Source organism: Corvus hawaiiensis, chromosome 3 (assembly GCF_020740725.1).
Source record: "Corvus hawaiiensis isolate bCorHaw1 chromosome 3, bCorHaw1.pri.cur, whole genome shotgun sequence".
NCBI classification, from domain to species: Eukaryota; Metazoa; Chordata; class Aves; order Passeriformes; family Corvidae; genus Corvus; species Corvus hawaiiensis.
In genome coordinates, this window is record NC_063215.1 from 94,273,077 (window position 1) to 94,285,192 (window position 12,116).

Below are 12,116 nucleotides of genomic sequence, written 5' to 3' on the forward strand. Positions count from 1 at the left end.
AAGAGGTAGGTTCTACTGAGTTCCTCCTCCATAGATACTTTAAAATTGAACAGTCTGGTTCTGTTTTACGTGACCATTAATCAAGAATTAACTGATCTACACTGGCAAAATCAAGCTAAGTAAGATCAGATTCTGGCTTTATCATTTCAAGTAGCCACTGGATAGTTTAGTCTTCCTTCTCAGCCTCCCAGTCTTTTGCTGAAAAACTGTAGTTAGCAGGGACTTTTTGTTTAAAAGCCACAATTTCCAATAAATGTGTTGTTTTCCCTCTGGCTTGACATCAAAGACAGTTTCATAATGAGGGTGGCTTCTACTGAATTATATTTCCCATCAGTTTGCAGAGAAGTGAGGCACCTATTACACAAAGGCAATTGTTGACTGTACACAACTACAAAGGGAAGAGACACTACATCTTGTTTCCTTCACATTTTTTAAATGTACCTCTTAAAAGCATCCATTCCAATCAGAAAAAAATCCCTTGTACTTACTTGCAAGAGCCTTACTTGTTAAGAATTCAAATGCCAAGGCCCATGTCTGTGTTGAAGGAAGGACAGGGACTCTGCATGCCTCAGGAGCTCTAGAGGAGGGCAGCCCAACATGTCTTGCTCCTGCTTAAAACACAGAGAGAGAGAAAAGATATCATTTCTTGACAAAAAAGAAGGATTCAATGATCACATCTCAAAAAACATTAAGCATAGTATGACTGTGAAGTCTTTATATACTGCCTGCTTTCCTCAAATGTTCCTCTTCTTCTTTGAGTCCCATTTTTTTTTCTGCAGTTGATTGATGAAAACTTCAGATGAGTCTTTTCAAGCCGAGTCTGTTTGACTCCTTTCAACACCATTTCACATTTTGACCAAAAGGTTAGGGATATGTTTTCCTCAAAAAAACTTGTGAACAGTCTTGCCACTCAATTTTTCCTTTTTTTTCCCCCAATAGTAGGTTGTAGTTAAGCCTTCACAGAATTTAGAGCTAAAGAATACAAGATAAGGCTCTCTCTGCTAAATTTGAACATCACTGTTCATATCATCATGGTTCATATTATTATTTCCTGCCAGGCAACATAATATGATCTCTGGATATTCACTGCCACCTTCCATATGTTTTGAATTACAAATCCTCTCAGTACAAGCTGATAAGGTGAATTTCAGAGGCAGGGACAAGATCTCCACTGTGGACGTGCCATGGTCAGGTCTTGCCCCAGGAGAGTGTCCCCTGTGGTTGCTGCACCACACACAGAATTGGCAACAGGGAGAACTGCCTTCATGCCAAGTTGCTGTCCTCCCTGCACCCCACTCTGCCATTCCCACAAATCTCACAAATCTTATGGGAAACTTGATTATGGCTGGGAGAAGGACTAAGCAAAATGCCTCAATGTAGCAGTGGGAGGCAGGGCAAATCACAAATAGTTGCACTACACTTAAACTCCTTTATCTCATGTTGAAAGAATATCTCTCTGAGATTCTTCGCCAGCATCCCACTGCCCATTCAACCCCTTTCACTCCTTATACAAACTTACCTGAGCTTCTCAGCCGGAAACAGGGCCCACTTTTTTTCAGGCTCTGTCTCATGGCAATGAATGCTTGTGGCAGTATTAGTAATTTCACCATAGATTTCTCCCAGATGTGATGTGAGCTGTGACCACCTGTTTGAAGCTGATTAAGGACACCTCAGCTTTCTACTTAAAAAGACACACTGAAGTTGGGGAGAAAGCTCTGAAAAATGAGCAGATAAAGCAGTAGGCTCAGACAAGACAGAAAAAAGTAGAAGAACACATTTTTATTTTGGTCTAAGCAAAGACAAAAGCTCTCAGCACGTCTCCCCTGCAACCCTCAGGATATCAGGCCAGAGGTGATGCTGGTCAGTGCTTGTTTCATTGCCTGGAGCCTGTTCCCAGTGGTGGGACTAGAATCACCTCCTCATCAAACCATCACGAGACAGTGGGCAGTTCTTGGAGATGCTCTGAGCCTCAGACCAGCCAGGGTGATGTGGCGCTGGACTGAGCCAAACCCTCAGCACAGCCCCTTGCAGAGCTGCAGCACCCATTGCCTCACACAGCTCTCACTTCTCCAGATGAACTCAACATCCTGTTTAGCACTTCATTTTGTACACAGGCAATTGGTTTTTCACTAAGGAAATAAGCTCTCCCTGTTCAGCGTGACACGTACATAAATACGTATACACATAGACACACGTGCATGTGCACACACGGACAGCAGCCGTTTAAAGCCCTGTGGGTGTCTTCTTTCATAGTTCTACTTTGTGGCTTGAGGAAGCCAGGAAATGTAAAAAGCAGCCAAAAAGTTAGGGATAAAAACAGATAGAAATGCCTTTTCCACAGAAAACATGAAGCAGGTCCCGGGCTGACCGGCCCAGACCTGCCAACTTGCTTTGTGTCTTTTCCTCCTCTTCCTCTTCCTCTGTGGCTTCTCAAGGGTTTCCATGCCATGAATGCCAGTCAGGCACTTTGCTGAATCAGACCCACTGCTGCAAAAATCTCTTTCTCCACATAAATTCAGAATTTTAGCAGTGCTTATTACAGCTGTTAAATTCCCTTATTGTAGTATCACACCTCTCTTACTAAGATTTTAATCAGCATTTCCACTGGAAAGCCTTACTCTCAGAGTTATAAAACCTGCCTGTGTAAAGTTGATTACCACTGAAATTTAAAATCTAGCTTCTTGGCTCACAGCTATATTTCTTTCTTGCTTACTTGATCTCTGTTTGCAAAAGCTGATGTAAATTGGTTTGGCAACTTTGTTTAATTCTAGGGATAAACAATTCCTGACTTAAGAGGCAATTTTTTTCTCGTGTGCAGAAAGTGAAGGAATGAAATTATTGAAGTTACCTACTACAACATTAAAGTATTACCCTGGATGCTTTTTTTTTCTTTTAAATGTTGGCATTTTTTACATAGGAATGCAACTAAAGAATTTAAATTTAAAGAATGTTTTTAAATGCTGAGTATTTTTGGAACTGTGCAGTGCTTAATGGGAAGGAAATCACAGGAGGTTAAAGACTTTCAAAATACATACCAGCACCTCAGTGCCAACAACCCCTATCACTTCAATGAACTGTGCAGTATGTGTTGGCATGATTTATGCAGCAATTTTAAAAGAATCCGTAGTGTTTGTTTATTACCACAGTATGATTGATGGGTTCCTAAGTGCACGGCGACACAATCCGCTGAGCTATTACGGCTGGGAGTTTGATAATTTGGGAGTTACAGCCATTAGAAGACATCACTTCAGCCAGTTGCCAGAGCCATTAGGGCATCAGTGACCTCAGAGAAACCGCGGTGAGACAAGACCCGCTGCCGGGGGTGTCATTGTCGGACCTTCTCTCCTGCACGGCCACACTGCTGCCCGGCTTCCCTGACTCGCCTGCTCTCCTTCCCTGCCCCTCCCTGGCAGCAAAAACACACCTTTGGCCCAATTTCATCAAGTCCTGCTCTCACCATTGCCCCTTCCAAGTGCTAAAAGACTGATACCAACATAATGCAAAGCACAGAGCAGCAAAGGCTGCTCAACCACTGTCTTCTAACCATGACTCACTTTGTGACAGGCAACCACAGACAAAGCCACCAAGTACTCCAGGCACCAACAGACCCATCCCTGGGAGCCACTGGAACAACTTCAGTCCTTTCTGGAAAAAATATCCCAAGTCTAAGTTTACATACAATACACTGGATTTAGGCATTTATTTGAAACGCAAACACACAAAAATCAAGAATAAAAGAAATTTTATTTATCTTTTATTTTTATCTTTTTTACAAAAATAAACAATTTGAGAAACAAAAGCACATTTTTTCCTGACTGTACAAACTACAAAACAGTATGACATTGGTCACTTTAGCATTTACTTCATTGCTTTCACTGAAAGCAAATTCTCTAGACACACCCTGCCTTTAAGATGCATTTTATATAGAATTAAGGCTAGCATTCATTTGACATCATTACGGTCATTTACTTCATCCACTCTAAGAATTAGCAAGCGATGCCTAAGAAAACCAAGGACCTGATGATAAAAGGTAGGAATAACTGCAAGATAGTCGTTAAATTAGTACTGTTCAGCCAGCTGGACTGCTTTGCCAGTCTGTCAAAGATGTGGCTTCCTGAACAATTCAAACTGATTCAACAAAAGTCTTAAGCACAGGCTTAATTGTAAGCATATGCTTAGGGCTATCCAGCAAAGCACTTGGCACTTGGGTAAGTCCCTGCCCTTTCAGTGGGACTATTCATATGCTTATGTGATTTGCTAGATTTACAAAATGGCTCTTTCAAATTAAAAATGAAACTTTATGATAACACTGGAAGCAAAAATGAAAATTAGTTGCAGTCTTGCAATTCTAAACATAAGCAATTCCTTCCGTTTGACAAATATGCCGGCATTGCGTATTCCATAGCTTTAACACAAACGCTGATTGTCCTCAGTAACATTTGCTGTTCAGCAGACAAACTGATATGCTTCAGTTCCTCTGTTGTGATTGTACGTGCCCAAATAAATATCAGTGTGGAGGATACAGGCTTCCCAGAGATTCATCCCTGGACACACATGTATAGGTGAGAAATGTTATCCTGACCTTGGTTAGAAAAGCCAGAGCTGCCAGCTGATTTATAACCAAAATTATACTCTAACAGTGTATCGTCTCTTGTACTTTGCTTTGGGTTGTTTTGTTCTGTTTTGAAATCACATTTTCAAAATCTTGTTTTATTGCACATTCATCCTGGTCATGCAGGTTACTTCTTTAAAGTTTCCTTTAGCACTCTATAGATTAGAATGAGTAATAGTGCAATTATTTCTCCGGCCACAGCCGCCTTCTACCTAACAGCTGCCTATATTTATACACAAACAGCTCTTATCACTCACGTGTCAGACTGAGCCTCTTTAGGTGTCAGTCTGTCACCTTCACATATGTTATCTTGTCAGGATCAGGCACAATATGATTTGAGGCCATCTTGAAGAAAACAAGCTGCCGACCTGCATTGAATAGGAAAGGGGGGGAAGGGAAAAATATTTAGAAGTGATGAGCAAAAGGTTGCCTACCTTAAAATAGTGACATTTCAAATTCTACTTCAACCTATGCATTTTCCAGGCCATGCAAGACTGAACTCTCTCCTAACTTGAGCTGGTATAAATCTGAACAGGTTTTGCCTAAAATGACACCAAATTTCCCCTGGTTTCAATATCTTTACTCTTACCTAATTATGGTCAAGGTACAGCTGTGCACAGCTAACACAGTAGATAAAGGAAAGGTCTGAAGATTTTAATACAAATCCCGTGTGATCTTTAGAGAAGTATTTTGAGACTCCCTCTGATAAAAACAGGATTGAGTTCAGGGCTTGCATGAAGGACATTTGTTCAATTGTACAGGAGCAGAATCATATTTGCACGCTTGAATCTTTCCAAAACTCATCAGTGCAATGTATATTAAACATGACTTTCTCTGAAACAGTTCTTGCTGATCACTTTGTAGCTCTGGGCTCTAAACAAGCTGGAACAAGGCTTCTAGTCCTCAGACAAAAAGCAGCAGCAAGTGACAACAACCTGGGTAGCATAAGACACCTGCTGCATATGTATCCAAGGCCAGTGGGGGCTGAATTTGGCAATTTCTTTGTTTGGTGTTTGTGAGAGCCACAGCACAGTTTTATCTCCCCACACTCACTGGCCTGGCACCTTATTCACATCCCTGCCTCCCAGTGAGCTCCTGCTGCCCCACAGAACTGCAAAATCATTGCCTTTCCTTGCAGCATAGACCACAGAGATACACACTCCATATGTACTTCTGCCTTCCCTCTCTAAACTTCAGAAAATCAAATGCTATTTGCTCCCAGCCTGCCTCTCTAGGGGGCTCCCATAACACCATTTTCTTTAAAAGTAAACGGGATGCCTCAACCACTGAGCAAATTTCTGAGCTGCAGAAATTCAAGTGCTCATGCATCAGGCATGATATGGCAAAGGGAATGACAAATAAGACTACAAATATTGCTACTAAGTCCCATTTGCTTCTAATACTGTAACCTGAGATAAGAGCTGCTCTAAACTTCCTATGAATTTCCCTGTGCCAGAATAAATACTTTTTTAGTATATTAATTAACTTCAATATTTCAACTACAGATAGGCTGACATGATGGCATAGCCACTGGTTAGCCATAGGCAAGGTTAACAGGAATTATTTTTTTCTTGGTTCCATGGAAGTGCCTGTTCACACCTCCCAGAAGCATAAAAATGAAAAAAACCCCCATTTCAGACCCTGTGGTTTGGTAACCTGGGGTCCATGTGCTTAGCTCTGTAGTGGCAGCCCCTGTGAGCTGTCTGTAGGCTTCTGCTCCCCTGACAGCTGGCAAAGAGAAGCCTCACCAAAAAAGAAGCTGCATCAGCTGAACCTTCAAAAACTACTTCACTTCTAGATGCTACTGGTGGCTCCCACAGCTCAGCACAACACACTCCCCAAGCTGTATTAAAACACTTAGAGCAGCCAGAACAGGTGACTCCGTTGCTGCTTCCTCTCCACAGCATCCAGGACCTACCTGTCCAAGTCGTCTGGTTAGTTAAGACAAAAGCTTTGCACTGGGAGTAGCTGTCACAGATCTCGATGGCTTCGTTGACATCGAACACAGAGAGGAGGCAGCCCTTGTGGTGGTAAGATGGCCAGCATCTGTAGTTCTCATCAGGAATAAAGGCTTCAGGCACCCGTCTGTACTCTGCAAATCAGAGCAAAGCAATGGTTTGAAAGCTCCAGTAAACTGGTTGTTTTTAACAGGCAAGGTTTATTAGAACAGCTTAGGAGCAGGATATATGATGGAAAAGCTGACGGGTTAGACTGTACCAGCCCTGGTTTACTCTCTAACGTGTTTATAGCTCTGCACCTTACTTTCCTTTTCCTTTCCTCCTTTCTTCTTCTCACCTTTTTCTGCAGAAAGCGTCTGTAAATAAACAGTCTGTGCACAAAACCCCTTCCCCTTCCCCACTGCGGAGGCAAGGCTTTGGTTTTATTAGGAGTTTTACAGGAAGAATGTCCCATTGAATAAACAGCATCCACTTGAATGAACTGACTCACTGTCCTACTTCTCAACAGTGAGCAGGATTGTCGGGGTGAGACCTGACCAGGCGTTCCCAGCCCTCCCTCTCCCTCAGAAGAGCATGCTATTTTTCTCCAGCTCCTTTAGAGAAGGAAGAAAAGACAGGCTTTTAATTAAGCAAACTTTTTTTGCTTGCTAAGATTAGGACAAAAGAGGAGTCGCTTGATGGGCCTCTGAAGAGAAGGGGGGGAAAAAAGTAGCGGGAGGGTGTCAGCGTGGTCCTCGCCCAGCGCCCCCGCGCTGCCCCGCCGACTGCTCCTCTCCCTTGGCTGCCGTTCAGTCTCACTTGCCTTTATGAGCTGCCTCTTGTTCTCTGTTCACAGCTCCTCTCACTTTCCCAGCCACTAACGGGGGTTTCTCTAATGAATGCATCAGCAAATTCAACTGATCATTTATAAACATTTCTATTTAGCCTCCAGACGCACAAATTAATGGTTCCCTCCTGTCTCTCCTCCCCACGTCCTATTCAAAAAACTAAATACATTCTATATTTCTTCTAATTGTATCTATTATGGAAACCAGAGCTGCCTGTCCTGACTCACAGCCTATTCTTAAGTCACTTTGGTTCAGGCATTTTCTGCCTGGCTCTGCTGATTCAGCCTGCTAATATTTCAAACAGCACATTGTAGGAACACCACCAAGTCAAAGGCAAGCGTGTCTGCTACTCCAAACTGTCAGTATTTCAACTGGGAAAAGAAATGCACGTTCACAAGTGCTGGTTCTCAGCACACAGTCTGAAATAGTGGGAAACAAATGTAGTAAATGCATTCTATTTTAAGCCTTAGCTCATTAAAAGTTTCATAAGAAACATTCCCAAACAAGAAGCAAAATCAGAGCTGATCATGGTCCCAGTTAAATCAAAAGCAAAAAAGTTTTCTTAATTCAGGAAATGCAGATTCATGCACAAGAAGAAAAAAAAAATCAAAATGTAGTTCCGCATTATGACTGGTCATTTCTCCATCAAAAATATTTATGCATTTCTTCTGAAGAGAAGTCAGAGCATAAATCAAAGTGCTGGATAGGTAGAAGTCCCTTTTTCCCCAGTTTCTGTATCAACAGTAGTGTAACAATAATTGAATGTAACAGAATATTCTCTTATCTCCACATGGCAACTGCTGAGTATTGATTTGTAGCTCACAGCCTAGATCAGTAAAATGATGTGCACAAATTAAAAGCAAAAAAAAAAATCAATTCCCTGTAGTTAGCACCATATGTAATCATTCATATCAGCATACATGCCATGATGACTGGACATAAAATGTGATTATCCACAGCTCCTCTTTGCACACTCACACTGCACTGTGCCAAGGCCCACGCCACAGAGGGCATTCACAGAAGGATGGTCCTTGCTGCGGCAGCAGGAGATGAAGCTTCTGCCTGATTCTCCACATCAGCGTGTCCTGGCCCTTCTCAAGGGCACTCTGAGAGTCAGATGGGCTCCACGCTGGGGCTGGGAGGAAGCTGCAGCATCCCTCAGCACACCGTCACAGCACTGAGCCTCACGTCATGTCAAGTATTTTACTTCAAGCAAGGGAGAAGCCCAACTTGAAGACCCTTATTTTGAATTATCATCCAATATTTAAATTCCTCTGAGCACAGATGTGCTTCTTAATAGGCCTATAGCAGTTCCCTTCTCCTCAGCACTGCTCCCGGTACAGCTGTCAGGGGTTAGGCTCTCGGCTGCCACACGAAGACTTCAAAAGAGCTGCAGTGATTTACATGACCTGAGGCTCTGTCAGAGGTAGGAGATAAAGTTCTCCCTTTCCATCAACTTTTTCAAGGTGACCAAGCCTGGTAAATCATCTGGGCAGCTCAGACACATTAATCAACTGGGCCAGCAGTAACTGCGATGGGAATGGCAAGGTCCTGGTTTGAGTGTGCGAGTGAGGATGGAAACAGCCATGCCAGGGTGGTCTCACCAAGCAGAACAGCCCTATGGCTGTCCCTTCTCTCCTCGCTGCTCCCTGCCAGTTCCTACACGAGGGAAAGCCACAACCATCTCCAACGGGAACAGGTAACAGGTACATGGCAGTGTGACACACAAGCAAAGAGCACTTTCCTTTGGCTGGGACATCACTGAGCACCACACAGGTGAAAACACTGCAGTCTAACTGAGAGCACACAGTCACATGGGCTCCACAGGGGCAGCTTCTGGCAGGGCCTCCAACTGGCACGGGCCATGGATACCTGCAGGCTGGGGAACTGATCCTACACTGCCCGCAGGGAGGCGAGTGGGATGCAGTGAGGGGGAAAAGCAGGAAGGCAGCTCCTCTTCCCCCTTGCATGGCAAGCAGCAGTGATGGCTGCCTGGGAGTGCCTTCCCTTAGGAGCATCCCAATGGGAAGGCAGCCACGAGGAGTAGGGAGAGGGACACGTGATGGCCCAGCACCCTGGTTCCTGCTCCCACACCAGCCAGGCACTCCTGCTTGCCCTGGGAAGCCAACATGGGATCTCCTCTTAAACTGTTACACTCAGAACTGCTCAGAAACTCATTGCAACACCAACCAAGTGGTGGTCTAAGCAAACTGCATTTCTTTTCAAAATTCACTCCATCTCCAGCAGAGCAAGGCAGCTGCCTTGCAAATTTGCATAGTAAAGGCACGTGTCCCTGGAATCTCTTGCTTGCATAGTGTCAATTTAGGGAGCTTGCACTTTAGCCCTTACTTGTAAGAGTTGTGAAGAAATGCACTTCTCTCACATGAACTAGAAGGACCCTCCTGAAGGATGCTCCTCCACTGAGATGTGTCCCAGCAATGACATTAGGTCCAGCCCTCAGGAGAGCTGGGCTTCCCTTACACCTTTAAATGATCACCTTGAACACCACAGGGAAGTTACTCAATTAAGCAGTACCCCAATGGCTTAAAGACAGCTCCAGCTCAAGTTTTTGTCCTGCCAAGACCTGAAACGTGCTTAAATGGAGTCCTTGGAATTTGAAGGCTCACAGCAGTAAATCACATCATAAAAAGGTCAAAGTTCTGGTCCATTTCCAGACTAATGGTGTTTAAAACCAATAAATGCTTGCCTAATACTATAAATGCAGCCATAAATTTACACTTCTACGTACATACACATAGCTTGACAGAGAGTACATAAAGTCTATCAAGGTAATGGCAAGGAATACATCAGAGAAATGCAAGGCATTCCTACTGGTATCAGCAGAAAAAGAATCCTTTCCTCCATCTACTAATTTTGTGAGGATTGAAGCAAATAAATGCAATGCTGTAAGCCTGATCTTGATGTCATTTACAATGCATTTACTCCAGTTTAGCACACAGGAGGTAATACAGGAGCTCACAATTACACAGATAAATCCTACTACAAAGTATTTTTTCTTGTAAACATTTTGGAACTTCAAGATATCTTGCTATGCTGAATCCGGGCAATCCTCAGAAGTTGTGTTTTGTGATAGTTTTTCTATTTCTACAATATTTTTTGCAAGGTTGTTCTGATCAATCAAAACATGCTGCTTTGACCAGGTCAAAATCTCAGAAGCTCCTTAGCATGTTAGCCACATCCCCATGATGGCCACAGTGATCCCGAAACCAAGATCACTTACTTGTTGTGACAAGTAAGAGAGGCATCTTTAAAAGAAATCTGCAGCATCACTGAGCAGTGCAACAGCTATAAAAGAAAGCCAATGCTTTAAATTCTTATTCTAATTTTTTTTCCATCAAAAACCACCTGCATTGTCCCAAAGCCGAGTGCAATCTATAAACATACTCATTTTCACTGTACTAGACTGAATCATATAAAGAGCTGCACAAGTATATAATAAACTATGTGAAACCGCCTGTGGTTTCCCCCTTTTAGCCTGTCTGAATCACCCTAAATCTGACGTTAATCAGTCCTAATGACCGTTTCTTTCAGCCACAGCAGCCAGACTGCATTTTTACTACCAACTACAGCTACTTGTTGGAGATTTGCCCAGTTCTCTTATCACCTGCCAATACACTGTGGGTCAATGACAGAGAAGAAGCCACGTCCATCCTTGAGAGAAAAATCATGTTGCTCCTTTTTCTCCCTCCTTTTTTCCCCTAGTCTCAAGAGGAACACTGGCAGTCGACTCTGGAATTGCTTTTGCTTTGCTTGTGAGTAAGCAGAAAAAGCTTGATCTTGCCAATATCAGCAAGAAGTGGTACTGAGCAGTGTTCTTCTCTACAAACAGTCCCCTCCAATGCCCAGGGAGCTTTTGGAGAGCAGTATTGGATCCAAAATAGACAATAATACACTGATGTTTTTAGTACGCTTCATTTTATGCTGAACTTTTCCTCATGTTCCAGTACCTCACATTCAAACATGCTTCTGACAACAGGCCCTGCAAAGCACCCTGTACAGTTTGCTACGGAAAGCGACTTTTTGGTATGCCTGAGGAAACGTGAGGGCAGGCCTATCCCGCAGGCCTCTACTTTCAATCAGTCCTGACACATCCCAACTGTTTGGAAAGACAGGCCGGCCTGGCAGGACACAGCTTTGCCATCAGAGCAGGAGATGGCCCTGCTCCTTTGGGGAGTGCTTCCATCCTCTGTCAGTTTCCTGCGCATGGGCTGGGAGCGAGGCGAGCCTTGTCTCTTTTTATGCACTTCCATTGTGCTGGCAGTAGAGCCATATTTAAATCGGTATGCAGGCTGTCACCAAAACACAAATAAATAACGAGAGGAACGACATGCTCCCTTACATTTTATTCCTGTTAACATGACACAGCTGGAGCATTTTTCCTGCCTCATGCCCCACATCCCAGGGAGCTGCTCCATACCCACAGCCACCTCTGTGGCACACACCAATTTACTGAAGGCAACAAGCCCAAAATCGTCCTACAGACACTTAAAAATTGCATGTGGCCCGCTCAGTCATAAAAACAATGATGCTGATGATGGACAAGCCAGAAGTTGCCTACAGTCACGTGTTGGGGCATTTAAGCCTGAAGACAGAAGCCCACAGGATTTATAAAAGACACTCAGCGACCTCTTTAGTGTGCTGGAAGGGAACTGAGGACCTCAGCAGAAAGTATTTTCCTGTGCACTGCCAAATTGGACA

General features: G+C 43.6%; 1 protein-coding gene across 1 annotated transcript in view; it reads right to left on the reverse strand.

Moving 5' to 3' along the window:
* Nucleotides 1-3,737: 3,737 nt before the first annotated feature.
* Nucleotides 3,738-12,116, reverse strand: part of PKDCC (protein kinase domain containing, cytoplasmic) — a 35,787-nt gene continuing 27,408 nt past the window's right edge. Inside the window, exons 6-7 of the mRNA XM_048298150.1 lie at nucleotides 6,531-6,704; nucleotides 3,738-4,980 (exon numbers count right to left, since the gene is read on the reverse strand). Of these exons, the coding sequence (XP_048154107.1) occupies nucleotides 4,895-4,980; nucleotides 6,531-6,704 (260 nt within the window). The 3' untranslated portion in view covers nucleotides 3,738-4,894. The remainder of the gene's footprint in view (nucleotides 4,981-6,530; nucleotides 6,705-12,116) is intronic.